Here is a 20276-nt window from a genome sequence, read left to right on the forward strand (position 1 = left end):
GATGGGAATACACGCTTTAGGAGGTCACAAGCTAAGAACTATTGTGAGGTCAGTGAGTCCTTCCTAATAACTCAATTTTTTTTTTCTTGAGACAGAGTCTCGCTCTGTCACCCATGCTGGAGTGCAGTGGCACAATCTCAGCTCACCGCAACCTCTGCCTCGTGGGTTCAAACGATTCTCCTATCTCAGCCTCCTGAGTAGCTGGAATTACAAGCGCATGGCACCACACCCAGCTAATTTTTGTATTTTTAGTAGAGACGGGGTTTCACCGTGTTGATCAGACTGGTCTCCAACTCCTGACCTTGTGATCTGCCTGCTTTGGCCTCCCGAAGTGTTGGGATTACAGGAGTGAGCCACCACACCCGGCTATCTGATAACTGAAATCTTAGTCCCTGCTTCCCCAGACAGAGTTAGTTTGGCTTTTCTGTTTTGGAGCCCCATTCTTATTTTTTCAGGCCCCTTAGACTATAGCTCCCAACAACCACTAAAAAGGAAAATTATTATTTCTTCTTAGGGTCACAAACTCAAATACCAGGGGTTTGGTATGTGACAGCAGGCAGTGATGGGAACAGAAAGAAAGGAGAGCTATTCACACAGCTCCACTTTATTGCTTCTAGGTGGAAGATACAGCCCAGTGTTCCCACCTCTTCTGGATTTAAAGAAAAAGGCTGGTGGGTTCAGTGGCTCATGCCTGTAATCCCAGAACTTTAGAGGCTGAGGCAGGTGGATCACTGAAGTTCAGGAGTTTGAGACCAGCTGCCAACATGGTAAAACTGCATCTCTACCAAAATATACAAAAATTAGCCAGGCATGGTGGCATGAGCCTGCAGTCCCAGCTACTTGGGTGGCTGAGGTAGGAAAATCGCTTGAACCTGGGAAGTAAAGATTGCAGTGAGCTGAGATTGCCCACTGCACTCTAGCCTGGGTGACAAAGTGAGACCCTGTCTCAAAAAAAAGAATAGGTTTGATAGTTGTTCTCAACTAGAGGTGACTTTGTCCCCAGTAAGACACTTGGCAATGTCTGGAGACATTCTGGTTGTCACTGGTGTGGGGGAGCTATGGGGATGTAGTGGGCAGAGGTCAGGGATGCTGATATCCATGCTACAATGCACAAGACAGTGCCCCTCCCCCAACAAAGAATTATCTGGCCCAACATCTAAACAGGGGCAAGGTTGAGAAACCTTGGACATGGTTCTGTTGCAGCAACAACCACCAAATCTCAGTGGCTTGCAACAATGGAGGTCTCACTGCCTGTTGATCATGGGTTTGATACAGCTCTGCTTTATGTCTCCTCACTCAGGGTCCCAGGCTAAGGGAGAAGCCATCCCATGCTTGTAAAATTTTCAAGACAAGTGGAGAATATCAATATATTATTAACATTAATTATAATAAAAAATAGGCCAGGCGCGGTGGCTCAAGCCTGTAATCCCAGCACTTTGGGAGGCCGAGGTGGGTGGATCACGAGGTCAAGAGATCGAGACCATCCTGGTCAGCACGGTGAAACCCTGTCTCTACTAAAAATACAAAAAATTAGCTGGGCATGGTGGCGCATGCCTGTAATCCCAGCGACTCAGGAGGCTGGGGCAGGAGAATTGCCTGAACCCAGGAGGCAGAGGTTGCGATGAGCCGAGATCGCGCCATTGCACTCCAGCCTGGGTAACAAGAGCGAAACTCCGTCTCAAAAAAAAAATAAAAATAAAAATAAAAAAAAATAAATAAATAAAAATAAAAATAAAAAAATATAATATTAATTACAACATTGATATAACTGTAAGTTATACCTAGAAGTGACATCTGTCTTCTATCATATTTCATTGGCTGCATCAAAATTCATGGGGGTGAGGAAGCACAATCCATCCATGTGTCTGGATGCAGAGAACTGGGAATATTTGCTAATAGTATTAAAGACTCCAAAGATTGGGTGCACCAAAACCTCGGAAATCACCACTAAAGAACTTATTCATGTGACCAAACTCCACCTGTTTCCCCAAAACCTACTGGGAAAAAAATTAAAATCTGGAAAAAAAATGTATGCTGACAGAAAAAAAAAAAAAATGACTCAAAGGTAATCATGACAGCCTGGGTGTTAGATAATCCACAAGGCTTGGAGCAGGGCAGCTATTGGCACAGACTGTGGAATCAGACTCAGCTTCAAACCCCACACTTTCTAGCCGTGTGGCCTTGAGCAAGTCACTTAATCTGTTTCTCAGTTTCTTCCTCAAAAAATAAGGAAAATAAATCAACATTGCAGTGTTAAAACATGTACAGTGCTTAGAACAGTGCCTGGCACACAGAAAGCACTCAGGACATGTTAGCCAGGATGATGATGATGATGAATATAGCAAGGCGCCAATCACAGAGTGGGCATTTAGTAAACAGTTGTTGTTATAACCTAAGCTCTGAGGAAAATGATTTGTCCAAGGTAACACAGCTGGTAAGTGCAGCATGGTGGTGAACAACCTAAGCTCCGGGGTCTCAGCCTGGCACATATTAATCATAAATGTCAAATAATATTTGGAGGAGGTTCAGTGTGGTTAAAAACATGGACTTGGCAGCTTACACCTATAATCCCAGCATTTTAGGAGGCTAACACGGGCAGGTCCCTTGATCCCAGGAGTTTGAGACCAGCCTCAGCAACATGGGCAAAACTCTGTCTCTAAAAAATATACGAAAATTAGTCAGGCATGGCGGTGCGTGCCTATAATCCCAGCTACTTGAGAGGCTGAGGTAGGAGGATCACTTGCGCCCAGGGGGTGTCAAGGCTGCAGTGAGCCAAGATCACAACAATGCACTCCAGTCTGGGTGACAGAACAAGACCTTGTCTCAAAAAACAAACAAATACAAATAACATGGACTCTGGAGGCTGACTGCCAGGTTCAAATCCTAGTTCTTCAACTAACCACCTGTATGAACTTGAGCAAGTAACTCAGCTTCTCTGTGCCCCAGTGTTCTCATTTATAAAATGAAGATAATATAAAACACCTACAATTATGAAGATTAAAAAATAACATAAGCCCTCAGGACCCATATGGTTGTTAGCTGCTACATTATTACTATGCCCTCAGTTTGCTACAAAGAAGCATTCAAGCCGGGCGCGGTGGCTCAAGCCTGTAATCCCAGCACTTTGGGAGGCTGAGGCGGGTGGATCACGAGGTCAAGAGATCGAGACCATCCTGGTCAACACGGTGAAACTCCGTCTCTACTAAAAATACAAAAAATTAGCTGGGCATGGTGGCACGTGCCTGTAATCCCAGCTACTCAGGAGGCTGAGGCAGGAGAATTGCCTGAACCCAGGAGGTGGAGGTTGCGGTGAGCCGAGATCGCGCCATTGTACTCCAGCCTGGGTAACAAGAGCGAAACTCCGTCCCCAAAAAAAAAAAAAAAAAAAAGCAGGAAGCATTCAAAAGTAACAGAAAACAGTTAACACTTAGTATAATTTCACCCAGCCCAATTGAGATAGAAGAAAATGGATACAAATTCAGCAATCTTTGAGCTAAGGAAATGTTTACAACCAGGGGTGGTTGCTCAGGCCTGTAGTCCCAGCACAGCACTTTGGGAGGCTGAGTCCAGCAGATCACTTGAGTGACCAGCCTAAGCAATGTGATGAAACCCCATATCTACAAAAAATACAAAAATTAGCTGGGCATGGTGACATGTACCCATAGTCCCAGCTACTCAGGAGGCTGAAGTGGGAGGACTGGTTGAGCCCAGGAGGCAGAGGCTGCAGTGAGGCAAGATTGTGCCACTACACTCCAGCCTGGATGGCAGAGTGAGGCTCTACCTATCACCAAAAAAAAAAAAAAAAAAAAAAAAAAGTTTCTAAATGGACCAATGGGAAAAAGAAAAAACTTGGACGCTTTTCTTTTCTTTTTTTTTTTTTTTGAGACGGAGTTTTTTTGCTCTTGTTACCCAGGCTGGAGTGCAATGGCGCGATCTCGGCTCACCGCAACCTCCGCCTCCTGGGTTCAGGCAATTCTCCTGCCTCAGCCTCCTGAGTAGCTGGGATTACAGGCACACACCACCATGCCCAGCTAATGTTTTGTATTTTTAGTAGAGACGGGGTTTCACCATGTTGACCAGGATGGTCTCGATCTCTTGACCTCGTGATCCACCCGCCTCGGCCTCCCAAAGTGCTGGGATTACAGGCTTGAGCCACCGCGCCCGGCCTTGGACGCTTTTCTTATCTGTCCCAGGGTAGTCCTAGAAATCAGTGAGAATTCCCATTTGTCCTCAGAGATTCCTGTAACATAGGAGTGCAAGAGAGGAGACAGTAAGCAGAGGCACAAGGCATTACATCCAAATCACAGCTAAGCCACCCGGCAATCCTGGCAAGCTCCTTCCAAACCCAACCAGACGGGGGCGCTGAGCTGACAGTCTTGCTGCTGGCAACAGTGTTAGCAGCTGTGAAGGCACAGTAGAGATGCTCCTCCACTTGTCGAGGAGCATGCTGAATTCTTACCACTTTTGCACCATTGTAAAGTCACAAAGTCATAAGTCGAACCATCATAAACTGGGGATTATCTGCCTTCTCCCCCTTTATCTGTGGGGGATATGTTCCAAGACCCCCAGGGGATGACTGAATAGTACTGAACCATATATACACAGTACTATGTATTTTCCTATACATACATTCCTATGATTGCATTTAATTTATAAGTTGGGCACAATTCAGAGATTAACAACTAGGGCTGGGCGCGGTGGCTCACGCCTGTAATCCCAGCACTTTGGGAGGCCAAGGTGGGTGGATCACTTGAGGTCAGGAGTTCAAGACTGGCCTAGCCAACATGGTGAAACCCTGTCTCTACTAAAAATACAAAAATTAGCCAGGCATGGAGATGTGTGCCTGTAATCACAGCAAGTAGGGGGCTGAGGCAGGAGGATCGCTTAAACCTGGGCGGCGAAGGTTGCAATGAGCCGAGATCATGCCACTGCACTCCAGCCTGGACAACAGAGTGAGACTTTGTCTTAAAAAAAAAAAAAAAAAAAAGAGAGAGAGAGAGAGATTAACAACTAATAATAAAATAGAACAAGTATAGCAATATGATGTAATAAAGTTATCATGCACTGTGGTCATAACTTTTGCAGTTTCATGTGTGGTAGAAAAACTAGCAGGTATTTCTTTTTCCTTCTTCTTAAGTTCACAGATAGAAGATTCATTCTCACCACAGATCTCAGTGACATCAGTATACTTTTCTTCTTTCCTTATTAAGTTGAGAACTTTTACCTTTTTCATTTAAAGGAAGAATTTTATGGCTTCTCTTTGGTATATCCAAATTGCTATCATCACTACTCTTACATTTTGGTGCCATTACTAAGTCAAATAAGGGCGGCTTGAAAACAAGCACTGCAATATCATGGCAGTCGATCTGATAACTGATGGGGCACTTAGTAAGTGACTAACCAACAGGGAGCATATATGGCATGGAGACACTAGACAAAGGGACGATTCAGGTGGACAGAGCGGGACAGCACAAGACTTCATCATGCTACTCAGAATGGTGTGCAATTTAAAACTTACAGATGGTGCATTTCTAGAATTTTCCATTTAATATTTTTGAACAGTGGTTGACTGCATGAAACTGAAACCACAGAAAGCAAAACTGAGTCGGGGGTGGAGGAGCGGGATGGCTACGATAATAGCTTTTCCCTGTTACACCAAACACATTTTATGTGTTATTTCACGTTATTATCATAACACTCCACAACACAGGTACTCTTATTATCCCCACTTTATATAAGACAAATCTGAGGCCTAGAAAAAGACATAAATACATAAAAAGAAAAAAATCTGAGACCTAGAGAGGTTAAGCAATTTGCCAAACCTAATATCTGCAGGACTGGGGCAAGAGTACAGCCGAAGGTATACTTAAAAAGTTATAAATGACACTAATGAATTATTAAATAAAAGACAATCTATTCTGCTACACTGATAAACAAAACTTCACAATTACCTGGGAGGCCACATTCACATTTTTGGGCCTCTGAGAGCTCTGTACTAGAAGGTGGTGGGAGGCAGAGAGCAGGACCCCAGCCCTGTCCCCTTCTCTTCATATCTCTAAATCTGTTTGCCTGGTAGGGTCTTGTGTCCATATATGCAGAGGTCCCAAACTGCATGCTCACACTCTGTTCCAGGGGTTCTAAATTGAAAGGGTCCCTCAGGTATCCACACAATGAATGACAAAAGAGCCACACCAATGGACAACAAAAATTATCACGTTGTAAAATACCAAGAGAAGATCTTAAAAGTTTCCAGAAATCGGGGTGGGGAGGAAACCCATACGAAGAATCAGGAATCAGAAAAGCATTGTATTTATCAACGCTAGAAAACAAAACAAAACAGGAATATCTTCACAATAATGAAAGAATTCTATCCACAGCCAAACTACTAATTAAATACAGTAGAATAAAGCCATTTTCAGTGCCACTTAACATGTATGGCAGCACTGGTGTAGAGCCAGCCACTACGGTGACCTCTAATGATGTCTACCTCCAGGTATAAGCACCCTTAGAAGTTCCCACACACACTGAATATGAATGACCTGTGAAACCATGGGATGCTGCAGAACTGCCAATATGGGACTTCTGGGGCTAGGTCATAAAAGACATCGGTGGTTTCTATCTTGCTCTTAGATCACTTGCTCTAGCGAGAGCCCGCTGCTGTATCATGACAACACTCAAACAGTACTATGGAGAGGTACACGTGGCAAAGAACTGGGGCCTCCTGCCAACAGCCTGTACAAACTTGCCAGCCGGGGCTCCTCCAGCCCTGGCCAAGCCTTCACATGATTTCAGGCTCATGAGAGACCCCAAGCTAGAACCACCCAGCTAGGACGCTCTCAAGTTCCTAACTCACCGAAACTGAGATGATAAACGTTAACTGTTGTTTTAAGCCAGAAGTTTGGGAATAATTTGTTACACAACAAAAGACAACTAAAACAGAGACCTATTGGGAGGGGAGGAGCCACAGTATTTTGTAGTTCTTTCGATCAAGAGGTGAAGTCTACAGTCTAGCTCTCCACTCTAGAATTTGGATTTGGGTGTGAAACTTGTTTTGGCTGATGGGTCATTATAGAAAGATTACAGAAACAAGGGTTAAAAGGTGCTTATGCTAATCCACAGGATCATGAGAATTAATCAGTGTTTGTTGTTTGAATGAACAACAAACACTGTTTGAACAGTTGTTGTTTGAATAAAGCTATCAAGTTTTAGGGTAATTTGTTACAGAGCATAAGCTAATTGATACAACATATTTATTTTGTGTGGACCTCCCTGCCTCAGCCTCCCCACCCTAACCAGGAAACTATGGATGTGTTTCAGGAACACTACAGGATCTGTTCAAAGCCTGGTTACTTCCTAACTTTACTTGGTCTCAGGCAAGTTAATTTACCTCTTTCAGCCTCAGTTTTCCTCATCTTCAAATTGGAACAGTAGGTAATAGTACTTAACTCTTTTTTTAAATTTTTATTAATTAATTTATTTTTTTTGAGACAGAGTCTCACTCTGTTGCCCAGGCTAGAGTGTAATGGCGCCATCTCAACTCACTGCAACCTCCACCTCCTGGGTTCAAGCGATTCTCCTGCCTCAGCCTCCCAAGTAGCTGGTATTACAGGCATGTGGCACCACACCTGGATAATTTTTGTATTTTTAGTAGAGATGGAGTTTCACCATGTTGGCCAGGCTGGTCTCGAACTCCTGACTTCAAGTGATCCACCCACCTCAGCCTCCCAAAGTGTTGGGGTTACAGGTGTGAGCCACCACACCTAGCTCTTACAGTTCATGTGACAAATAATTGAGATGAACTATATAATGTACCTAGCACAGAGTGCTCAAATAAATCATTAATGAAGGTAACAGGACAAAAATCAAAATAGGACAGTCTTTCCAGAGAAAGGCTACTGAGTTTATCAGTCAAGTAAACATTTATTACATGTTTGCCACATTCCAGATCCCTTACCTAAAATGTGACCTAAAAGCAGAAATAATTCATGACACTGAGCTATTTTGAATCGGAACTAAGCTTGCTTATTGCACAAGTAACGAAAGCAGGACATCAATTTTTTTTTTTTTTTTTTTTTGAGACAGTGTCTTGCTCTGTCACCCAGACTGGAGTGTAGTGGCAAGATTACACCTCACTGCAGCCTCACCCTCCCAGGCTCAGGAGATCCTCCCGCTTCAGCCTCCCAAACCGCTGGGCCCACAGGCATGAGGCACCACACCAGGCTAATGTTATTATTATTCTAAAGATGGGGTCTTCCTATGTTGCCCAGGCTGGTCCCAAACTCCTGGGCTCAAGTGATCTTCCCACCTTGGCCTCCCAAAAGCACTGAAATTACAGGCATGAAGCACCACACCTGGCTCAAAAAATATTTTTGAATGGAACTTGAAAAAAAAAGATATATTGGTCTATATTTCACCAGCCCCACTGAGCACTTCAGAGCCAGATGTGAAGGGAAGTGGGTAGCCAAGGTATCCCATAGCTCTCTTTCTGTATCCTTTTCCCCACCAGGGAGTAGGAAAACAGTCTGTCCTGAAAACAAAATTATTTCATTTCTTTTTTTTTTTTTTTTTTTTTTTTGAGACGCAGTTTCACTCATGTTACCCAGGCTGGAGTGCAATAGCGCGATCTCGGCTCACCGCAACCTCCGCCTCCTGGGTTCAGGCAATTCTCCTGCCTCAGCCTCCTGAGTAGCTGGGATTACAGGCACGCGCCACCATACCCAGCTGATTTTTTGTAGTTTTAGTAGAGACGGGGTTTCACCGTGTTGACCAGGATGGTCTCGATCTCTTGACCTCGTGATCTACCGGCCTCGGCCTCCCAAAGTGCTGGGATTACAGGCGTGAGCCATCGCGCCCGGCCTAATTATTTCATTTCTAAACAGTGACGTTTAAGTATTTTGATCTCAACCCACAATATGAAAAACACATCATATTGTGCCTGAATACAAACTCAAAACTGAAACAAAAGTTTCATCAATTGAGGCTTGAAATATGTGATACATTCTATTGTGTTTGGGTGTGTGTGTTTAATGTTGGTCACAATCCTCTAAACAGATTTTAAAACCTATTGATAGGTCACAGCTAGCTGTTTGAAAACAGTACTCTGAAATATCACATGGGGTAGGAAACGTAAAGATCATCTAGTCCAATCCCTTCACTTTACAGTGGGTGAACTTGAGTCTCAGAGAGATCAAGTCACTTGCCCAAGGCCACGCAGCTAGTAGGTGGCTATGCTTGGATTTGACATAATAAGCATCGGGCTACTGAATGCCTATCAGGTGTCAGACATTTGTTGAAGTTTTTTTTTTTGAGACGGAGTCCTGGTCTATCGCCAGGCTGGAGTGTGCAGTGGCATGATCTCGGCTCACTGCAACCTCCACCTCCTGGGTGCAAGCGATTCTCCTGCCTCAGCCTCCCAAGTAGCTGGGACTACAGGCGCGCGCCACCACGCGCAGCTAATTTTTGTATTTTTAGTAGAGACGGGGTTTTACCATGTTGGCCAGGACCGTCTAGATCTCCTGACCTCGTGATCCACCCGCCTCGGCCTCCCAAAGTGCTGGGATTACAGGCGTGAGCCACCGCGCCCGGCCTGCTGAGTTCTTTAATTGCATTATTTAATACTCACTGTCATCCTATGAAACAGATATTATTCTGTCCACCTTACAGACGAGGGAACGGAGTCTCAGAATAGGGGAAATGACTGAAGCTGTAACAACGGCCAGTAGCAGACTAAGGACTAGTCTCTAGGTTTGGCCGCGCACAAAGTCCCGTGCTGTCAAGTTCTAACTCAGCTATCAAGAAAGTGGTTATGCAAGTGGGCCTGGGAGCTCTAGACACCTAAGCGTGCGTGTGTGGGACAGCGATAAGCTCGCGTTCTGCAGTCTCCAGGGCCTTATCATTCCGCACGCTTTCCTCTATCAGCTCGCAAAGAAACGTGGCAGTCAAGGAAGACAGCACAGGCTCCAGCCTCGAGGGAGAGGACAATTCGAATCTCAGCCTGTGAGTTTACTCAGAACACCCGTTTGTTTAATCTCTCTGTCCTTCAGTTTCCACACCTGAGAAGCTGGGACAGTAGCAGTTTCCAGCGCCAGGGATAAAGGAGTCAACACGAACTCTGGTACGTGGGAGGCGCGCGTCCAACGTCAGTTCCGCCCGCCCCCGCCCCGCCCCGCCCCGCCCCGCCCCGCCCCGCCCCGCCTTCTCCCCGGGCGCATGCGCCGCGTAGGGGCGCCTTTTACGACGCGGCGGATGCGGCGCGCTTGGCGGCCGGAGCTGAACTGAGCGGAGCCGGGCCGAGCTATCGCGGCGGCCTGGCCGAGAGGACGAGCAGGTGGCGGCGTCGTCATGTCGCACGGTCACAGCCACGGCGGGGGCGGCTGTCGCTGCGCCGCCGAACGGGAGGAACCACCTGAGCAGCGCGGCCTGGCCTATGGTCTGTACCTGCGCATCGACCTGGAGCGGCTGCAGTGCCTTAACGAGAGCCGTGAGGGCAGCGGCCGCGGCGTCTTCAAGCCATGGGAGGAGCGGACCGACCGCTCCAAGGTGGGCCGCCTGGGGCCCGGGGCGGGCGGGGCGGGGTCCGCGTGGGGCCTCGGGCAGTCAGCGTACTCATTTCTGATGTTAAAAATAACGACAGCCTGGTTGCCAAGCGCTTTTCCGTGCCTGTCTCCTGCCAGCTCTTTGGGAGGCTAGCATATAGGGAAACAGACCGAGAAGGAAAGGGAACAGTTTTGTCGCTACACAGTCTAACGCTCTATTCCAGTGCTGTGTGGGTTAGAGAGGATGACGGTGAGGGCCATTGGTCCTAATGGCTGCCTCATCATATCACCTGACGAAGATGAGCTAGGGAGATGAAAGGTGTTTCCCGTGTAGAGCAAAGGTTCTTTACATTGTGGGGTCGCAGGCCCCTTTGCTATCTGTTTGAAAGCAATGGACCTTCTCCCCAGAAAAATGGACATTAAGCACCTACCTTTCAGTTCACACTTCAGGAGGCTCTTCGACCCTTGAAATTTATTCATGGGGTTTTTATTAAGAACCTTCCAGTTGGATGGCTGTGGCGGTTAGGACACTGGATAAGACCGATTAGCTTCAAGTTAGTAAGTCTTGGAAAACCAAGGGAGAGTGACTATTTCCATTGCACCCCAGTTGTAGAACAGGGTGGGAGATGCCTGAAGTTGTAGGCTCTCAGCAAATATTTGTTGCTTTCTCCTCCCCCCTCCCCCCCCTCCAGTTTGTTGAAAGTGATGCAGATGAAGAGCTTCTGTTTAATATTCCGTAAGTATCTCCCTGGTGCCTACCTCAGGCTGAATGGGCTGTATCCAGTTGCCTCCTCAGATGGATTCATTCACTGGTTGTGTCAAGAACACACATTTGCTTCTAGAAATGGGATAAATTACTTTGGTGGGTTTGAGGAGAAAAGCATCATAGCTTTTTTGGTGCAGACTGGAAACAGATGTATTTGTTGAACAATACCTGAGAAATCGAGGTAGATTTCTTAGAATTGTAGAATGCTAGAGGTAGACAGGATCTTAGAAATTATTTAGTACAGTTTGACAGATGAGTAAACTGAAGCCCATACAGGGGAAGGGTCCTGCCCAGGGTCACACAACTAAACAGGTATTCAAACCCAGGTTGACAACCTTCTTTTTTGCATTCTGGCAGATTTACGGGCAATGTCAAGCTCAAAGGCATCATTATAATGGGAGAGGACGATGACTCACACCCCTCTGAGATGAGACTGTAAGTGGCAAAGGCTTAGACCCTCAAGGAGCTCCTAACTTTCTCTTTCTGGTAACATTTTATTCCAGAATAGTGTCATTTTTCTTCTTACTGGGTTTAACATTTCCCCTTTTAAAATGTCTTGGTCCTGTTCTCATTCTGCATTGGAATACACATATTTCTTCGTGAATTAATGGGTTTTTTAGATTAGGCATTTTTAGCCCCAATAGCTTGTCTCATATTTCAAAGCACTTACTGTGACACGATTCATTCAGAGAGCATTGTGTAAATGTCATTTGTTGATGACTTTGCAGTTTTCTTAATAACTAGCTGGAGATCTTATGATCTTTATGGAGTCTATTCTTGGGGTTAGCTTCAACATTTTTCCTTGCTATTTCATACAGTAATGGTCTTAGCCTGTGTTTTATTGACATAGAATTACTCCACCTGAGTTTGTGTGGCATTTAGTTAGCAAAGTCGTGTATACCTCTTGTAACACTAAATCTTTTGCCACCAGAGCTAGTACTCTTTTTGGCAGCTTACCTTATTCCAGGACAGCCTTCCTAAAAGAAAGGGAAAACTGCTTTTTGAGTGTTGGAGAAACATATAAGAAGAACTTTACATTTAAAAATTTCAGGCCAGGCGCAGTGGCTTATCCCACAAAACCAGTAAAAGATAAATAGGGCGGGCATGGTGCCTCACACCTGTAATCCCTTTGGGAGGCTGAGTCAGGCGGATCACCTGAGGTTAGGAGTTCGATACCAGTCTGGCCAACCTGGTGAAACCCCCTCTGTACTAAAAATACAAAAATTAGCCGGGCATGGTGGTGTGCACCTGTAATCCCAGCTACCAGGGAGGATAAGGCAGGAGAATTGCTTGAACCTGGGAGCCAGAGATTGCATTGAGCTGAGATCTGGCCACTGCACTCCAGCCTGGGTAACAGAATGAGACTCCATCTCAAAAATAATAATAAAAATAAATACAAATTCAAATCCCAGCACTTTGGGAGGCCAAGGTGGGTGGATCACTTGAGGACAGGAGTTCAAGATCAGCCTGGCCAACATGGCAAAACCCTGTCTCTACTAAAAATACAAAAATTAGCTGGGCACATTGGCATACTCCTGTAATGCTAGCTACTGGAGAGGCTGAAGCATGAGAATCACTTGAACCGGAGGGGTGCAGGTTGCACTGAGCAGAGTTTGTGCCACTGCACTCCAGCCTGGGCAACAGAGCGAGACTGTGTCTCAAAAAATAAAAAATTTTTTTTCATCTGAAAAATTGATCAATTTAAATGGACTTTAGAGAGATTTAAGATAGTGATACTGGCTGGGGACAGTGGCTCATGCCTGTAATCCTGGAACTTTGGGAGGCCAGGGATACATAAAATTAGCTGAGCATAATGGCAGGCACCTGTTTTGCCAGCTACTTGGGATGCTGAGGCAGTAGAATCACTTGAACCCGGGAGCAGAGGTTGCAGTGAGCCAATATCGTGGCACTGCACTCCAGCCTGGGTGACAGAGTGAGTCTGTCTCAAAAAAAAAAAAAACAAAACAAACTATAGTTGAGTATTAGAAACGTGAATTTGAAAGCAAATCCACGTATTTAATCATTTTAAGGAAATAGTACCTTTGATCTGATGATTTTGGAGACTCATTTACTTGAAAGCTGATGGACCGACCTAAGAATATTAGATATCCATGCCGCATTGTGATTTAGAGTGTGGGCTCTGGAGTCAACTGGGTGCAAATAATGAGTGTACCACTTGCTAGCTTCATGACTTTGAGACCTTACTTATCTTCTCTGTGCCTCAATTTTCTCATATGTAACATGGAAATGGTAACAGTGCATACTCATAAGATTGTGGAGAGGCTTAAATGAGTTATAACATTTAAGGAGTTTAGATTAGGTTTGGAACACAGTAAGTGACCAATTTTGGTTGAACAGACACAAATACATAGCCCTCAGTTCTTTTATTTTATACAACGTTGGGGCTGATTGAATGGATTGCATAGCCCTCAGTTCTAAGCACACTACATATATTATACTTTGTCAAATGTAAGATATCATTGTAAAATGTACCATTATTTTCTATACAAGTAATACAGAAAAACCATTCAACTATGACATGCCATTGACACATCCAGAAAAGTCAGATTGAGAGTATTAAATCAGGGAAATTTGAACACAGATGAGGCGTAACGTATTATTAAAGGATTACCATTCAGCTGGGTACGGTGGCTCATATAATCTCAGCACTTTGGGAGGCTGAGGCCAGCAGGTCAGTTCAAGATCAGCCTGGCCAACATGGCAAAACCCCATCTCTACTAAAAATACAAAAATTAGCTGGGTGTGGTGGTAGGTGCCTATAATCCCAGCTACTCAGGAGGCTGAGGCAGGAGAACACTTGAACCTGGGAGGCCAAGGTTGCAGTGAGCCAAGATCACACCACTGCATTCCAATGCGGGCGACGATGCAAGACTCTGTCTCAAAAATAAATAAAATAATTACCTTTGGGCTGAGTACAGTGGCTTATGCCTTAAACCCAGCACTTTGGGGAGGCCAAGGCCAAAGGATCACTTGAGCCTAGGAATTAAAGGTTACAGTGAATTAAGATCATAAAATCATACACTGTACTCTAGCCTGGGCAACAGAGAAAGGCTTAAAAAAAAAAAAATTATTTATTTATATATTTTGAGATGGGCCTCACCTTGTCACCTGGGCTGGAGTACAGTGTTGCAATCATAGCACACTGCAACCTCAACCTCCTCAGCTCAAGCAATCCTCCCACTGCAGCCTCCCAAGTAGCTGGGAATACAGATGTGTGCCACCATGCCCAGCTAATTTATGTTTTTTCTTTTTCTTTTTTTTTTTTTTTTTTTTTTTTTACAAAGATGGGGTTTTGCCATGTTGCCCAAGCTGGTCTTGAACTCCTGGGCTAAGCGGTTGGCCTACCTCAGCCTCCCAATGTGCTGGGATTACAGGAGTGAGCCACTGTGCCCAGCCAAAAAAAAAATTAAAGAAAAAAGAATTGCTGTTAATTTTTTTATTTGTTGATACTGTCAATTGTAAAATGGTATTACATCCACCCCGCGCCCCGCATTTTTTTTTTTTTTTAAGATGAGGTCTCACTCTGTCACCCCGGCTGGAGTGCAGTGGCGTGATCTTGGCTCACTGCAACTTCGGCCTCAGCCTCCCAAGTAGCTGGAATTACAGATGCCTGCCACCAAGCCTGGCTAATTTTTGTTTTTTTTTATAGAGATGGGGTTTCGCCATGTTGGCTAGGCTGGTTTTGAACTCCTGACCTCAAGTGAGCCACCATGCCCAGTCTAAAAGCCCTATGTAGAGGTACATACTGGAATACACACACACATGCGCACAGACACACACACGCACGCGCACACACACACACGCACACGCAACCTCTGCCTCCTGGGTTCTGATAGGCAAAATCTACATAATGTCGATCATTGAAGATGAGTGAAAAGTATGTGGAGATTCATATGTTCTCTCTACTTATGTATAAGTTTGAACTTTTCCATATTGAAGTTTTTAAAATATATGCATCACTTAGAATTGATTCAGTTTCATCTCCATACCAATTGTGTGGAGTACGTACTATTACTATTCCCATTTTACAGATGAGGAAATAGGTTAAATCAGGTGCCCACATTTACTCAGCTGGTAAATGACAGAGCCGGGCTTGAAACCCAGAAAGTCTAGCTCTAGATTTTAACTACAGTGCTATACTGCTTCTGATTATTCTGCTCATAAATATTCACTATTATTATTATTATTCTGTGGTGCGTCATTCTTAGAAATACTTTGAAGTAAACATTTGCTTTCTTAAATTACATGCATTTTGCTCCAGCTAATATTTAGGCCTCTTCTCTGTGGGTGTGTTAATAAAACATGCTGGAGTTGGTGGGGATATGTGGCTTAGTCTTTGAGAATTTGTGGGTTATAGAGACATCTACTTTTTAGGTTACTCTTTTTTTTTTTAATAGAGATTTTCACTATGTTGGCCAGGATGGTCTCGATCTCCTGACCTTGTGATCCGCCCACCTTGGCCTCCCAAAGTGCTAGGATTACAGGCATGAGCCACCGTGCCCAGCCTAGATTACTCTTTCAAAAACATTTTCTTCTCTAGCATTTTACTTTTTATTTATTTTGAGGCGGAGTCTCACTTTGTTACCCAGGCTGGAGTGCAGTGACATGATCTCAGTTCACTGCAACCTCTCTAGCAGTTTAGATGTGAGGTTGCAGTCTTTCATGTTCTTTCAAAATGGAAACCCTCAAATTATTTTTTGTTTTTTGGATTTTTTTTTTTTTTTTTTTAAGAGCTGTAAGGTGACTGAGTATATGGTGTAGTTTTTGGACACAAAAAATTGCTTGAGCATTAGGTTATGTGATCTTTTATCTCTTAACTGTGTGTAGTATGTTTCTGCCAAAGTATGTATTTTTCCCATGAGTAAGCTGTTTTATTTAACAACATCCTCAGTGTGGTCTGAATGTGCTGAGTTATTTATTTTCTCCATGCATTTGCTGCATGTGACCTAGTTTGAGCCGTCTCTTTGTGTATTGCTTCTCATGTGATATTAACCCACTCAAAGATGTCACAGAGCTATGTTGCAGATCTCAGCCCTTTTTTTGTTAGATTAAAGATATTTGCAGGCTGGGCATGTTGGCTCATGCCTTTAATTCCAGCACTTTGGGAGACTAACGTGGGTGGATCACCTGAGGTCGGGAGTTTGAGACCAGCATTGCCAACATGTTGAAACCCTGTCTTTACTAAAAGTACCAAAATTAGCTGGGTGTGGTGTCGTGCGCCTGTAGTCCCAGCTACTTGGGAGGCTGAGGCATGAGAATCACTTGAACCTGGGAGGTGGAGGTTGCAGTGAGCCACCCATTGCACTCCAGCCTGGGTAACTAAAAAAAGAAAAAAATATTCGGAGATATTTGTATATAAGTGCCAATAAAATGCCATTTCTAAAATTTGACCCCTAAATTCAATCTCCTGTTGATAGAACCAAAGCCAGTTAAGCAGTCAGTAGAAAGATTTGAAAACCTGAAACCTGATAATGCACATTTCTTGACTTTTCTTCCCTTTCCTTTCTTAGGTACAAGAATATTCCACAGATGTCCTTTGATGATACAGAAAGGGAGCCAGATCAGACCTTTAGTCTGAACCGGGATCTTACAGGAGAATTAGAGTATGCTACAAAGTAAGTATGGGGCCTGTCTTCCATTTTCTGTGGCTTCTTATACAGCTCGCCACTTATTTTTGGCCAGTCTCCTGCTCTCTTAACATCAGAAATGAGTTCAAACAGTGGAAGAGACTTGATCTTTGACTTGGTCAATTTTTGGCAGAGATTCAGTGCCAGCCACAGACTTGTTAACTTGGAAGCAATTGGCAGGTTTGAATGAACTCCTCGGGTGGTTTTAGTAAAGATGCTTTCAGAATTCCTCTTTGCATAGTGAGCTTACAACAGGCAGAGTTACATGTGACTGCCGTATCTCCCATTAGTTTAGTTCAACACTAAATGTGCCTTAGAATTCTTGCTGGGTTATGCAGCATTTCTCGTTCCTGTTCCTTGAGGGCAGGAGCAGTGGTTATCCCTACTGCCTTGGACAGGATCTGGCAGATGCTCAGTAAATGGTCATTGAATTAATTACCTGTCCAAAGGAGAAGGAACAACTCCAAGTGTTTTCTGACTTTGCCTGGGTTTTATGAGTTGGAGCCGAATTGTTGTTTTACATAGTGGTGAGATACTCATTGAACTGTAACTTACATCTTCTTTCCCTATTCCTGTCATCCTCTAGAATTTCTCGTTTTTCAAATGTCTATCATCTCTCGATTCATATTTCAAAAAATTTTGGAGCAGATACCACAAAGGTCTTTTATATTGGCCTGAGAGGAGAGTGGACTGAGGTAAGATGGGGTTGGAAAGGTTGTCCCCTCATGTCTACATATCTGTCCACTGTGGTGATAGGAGCTACAGGGAAGGGAAAAGAGCAAATGTTACAATTATTCTGGTTTGTTTATGATTTTTCTTGGTTTTATCAGTATACACTTTGATTTGACAAACTAAAAAGTATTTTTAAGGAGGTTGAAATTGTCATATATTTTTCGGGAAGACAGAGTCTCATTCTGTCACCCAGGCTGGAGTGCAGTGGTGAAATCTTGGCTCACTGCAACCTCCACCTCCTGGGTTCAAGCAATTCTGCCTCAGCCCCCCCGAGTAGCTGGGATTATAGGCACCCAGTGCCACGCCTGGCTAATTTTTTTGTATTTTTAGTAGAGAGGGGGTTTTGTCACGTTAGCCAAGCTGATCTCAAACTCCTGACCTCAGGTGATCTGCCTATCTCAGCCTCCCAAAGTGCTGGGATTACAGATGTGAGCCACTGCGCCTGGCCTGAAATTGTTATTTATATTAATTCATAGTTTTTCACTTTCAAATTCTTTCAAAACTTCTGATAATCTTTACTGTTCAGGCACCAGGAATAAGATAATACAATAGACAAGTTCCTGTTCTCATGGTTCCCCCGTTATAGTAGGGTGACTGAATCTTCACAGTTACAGGGCAAATCATTGATAATGATCTTTACAGCTTTCTGAAGTTAAAAAGTATCAAAATTGGGTGATACTAGATGACGACTTCTAAGTATCAAAATCGGGAGATATTAAATGATGACTTCTAGAAATGAGCCTGAATAAGGACTTCCAGCAATGTGTGTGGTGTGGAAAAGGACAATTCTTTTAATGGCCAGCTGACCTAGCTTCAATTTTCTCACAGCTTCGCCGACACGAGGTGACCATCTGCAATTACGAAGCATCCGCCAACCCAGCAGACCATAGGGTCCATCAGGTTACCCCACAGACACACTTTATTTCCTAAGGGCTGGCCAAGGCTCCCATAGAGGTGCCATGTCAGTGAAGATGTATGACTACCTGTTGGGAAGGACAAAGGGATGAGGCTCCAGAGAGAGTTGGCTGCCACAGCGTCTGCCAAGCTTTGTCTTTGGGGCTTGCTGCAGAAACCTGGCCTACAGAAGATATGACACCACTGGGAGGGTTGTGTAGGTGCCAGGGAACAATCGTGGTTTTCTAGGGCACTGCGGAAATGGGGTCTTGGGCTGGGTGGCATCTGGCAGTCATGGATAATGCTTGCTTTTCCAGTCAATGTGGCCATGTGATTCCAAGTGTCATGTTGCTTTGTGGCAGGAATGTTGTGTGACTTTTTTTTTTTTTTAAAGGAAACTATTTGTGAGCTGTAGGAAGCTTTCTGACGCCTCAGGATTGTGTTAGTAGTAGCCATCAGGAGGGTCTCCAACTAGAAACACTTGTTCCTGCTTGCTCCTTTCCCCTCTCATTGTTCAGCATTTTTATCAAGTTTCCCAGCTTGGAGTTGTCTGTCACGCACATGTGTCCTATTGTTATAGCTAGAAGGGCGGGAGTCTCCTGCTGATGCGTGATAGCTTAAGCTTGGGAAGAAGGTCTTTTCCACTGTCTAGCTAAGCAGTCAGGGGAGAGCATGGGGATCATTTCTGTGTGTGGAGGTAATCTGGTCAGTCAGATTGAGACTTAGTTAAGATTCCCCTTGGAACATCCTTAATGTTTATTAGCTTCTAACTAGTGTTGTAAGTCCAGTGCCAGAATTTGGAGATCTGAGTTCCTCTTTTCATGGCTTTTATTCACTGTGACTAATAAGCTTCCTAATAAATCCTTGCCAGACTTAAATGTTTGTACTTTCTTTTGAGTTCATGATAGTACTAATGCAACTTGCATTTCGTGGGGAACTGTACTGAACTTTGAAATTTTTTGTTGTTGTTTTGGACTAGGTAGGTTATAGGAAGTGCCACAATTAAATCAAGGCTGGATCAGTTTCTCCAGGAAAGGTCAAGCTCAATTTTGTACAGTAGGCCAAAAACACTCCTACCCATACATGTAAAGAGGAAGGTGGGGTTGAAAACCTGTATTTCACAAAAATTAGCTGAGCGGCCGGGCGCGGTGGCTCAAGCCTGTAATCCCAGCACTTTGGGAGGCCGAGGCGGGTGGATCACAAGGTCAAGAGATCGAGACCATCCTGGCCAAGACGGTGAAACCCCGTCTCTACTAAAAATACAGATAATCAGCTGGGCATGGTGGCACGTGCCTGTAATCCCAGCTACTCAGGAGGCTGAGGCAGGAGAATTGCCTGAACCCAGGAGGCGGAGGTTGCGGTGAGCCGAGATCGCGCCATTGCACTCCAGCCTGGGTAACAAGAGCGAAACTCCGTCTCAAAAAAAAAAAAAAAAAATTAGCTGAGCATGGTGGCACGCATCTGTAGCCCCAGCCACTTGGGAGGCTGAGGTGGGAGGATCACTGGAGCCAAGGAGGTTGAGGCTACTGTGAGCCATGATTGTGCCACTGCACCCCAGCCTGAGGCGACAGAGTGAGACCTTGTCTCAAAAAAACACAAAAAACCTGTATTTCATTTTGCACAAAATGAAGTAATTTGTAGAATGACATTTAAAAAAAAGGGAGAACTGATTCTGGAGCTCATCAGAAGAAATGAGAGTGA

At 44.4% G+C, this 20276-nt stretch overlaps 1 protein-coding gene across 2 annotated transcripts; it reads left to right on the forward strand.

Annotated features, from left to right (window-relative positions):
- The first annotated feature begins 10223 nt into the window (after positions 1-10223).
- PITHD1 (PITH domain containing 1) lies at positions 10224-19453 on the forward strand. Of its 2 annotated transcripts, XM_032300786.1 has the most exons (6): positions 10232-10539; positions 11228-11271; positions 11659-11736; positions 16833-16937; positions 17536-17644; positions 18510-19453. In XM_032300786.1, the coding sequence occupies exons 1-6, from the start codon at positions 10342-10344 to the stop codon at positions 18609-18611; spliced, it is 636 nt and encodes a 211-aa protein (XP_032156677.1). In that variant the 5' UTR covers positions 10232-10341; the 3' UTR covers positions 18612-19453. The 2 variants fall into 2 exon arrangements, with proteins under 2 accessions (XP_032156678.1, XP_032156677.1); XM_032300787.1 differs by lacking the exons at positions 17536-17644; positions 18510-19453 and adding an exon at positions 17288-17506 and having other exon boundaries at positions 10224-10539.
- Positions 19454-20276: the final 823 nt, after the last annotated feature.

The sequence above is a fragment of the Sapajus apella genome, unplaced genomic scaffold, assembly GCF_009761245.1.
Source record: "Sapajus apella isolate SASKATOON/1434 unplaced genomic scaffold, GSC_monkey_1.0 scaffold43, whole genome shotgun sequence".
Taxonomy (NCBI): Eukaryota; Metazoa; Chordata; class Mammalia; order Primates; family Cebidae; genus Sapajus; species Sapajus apella.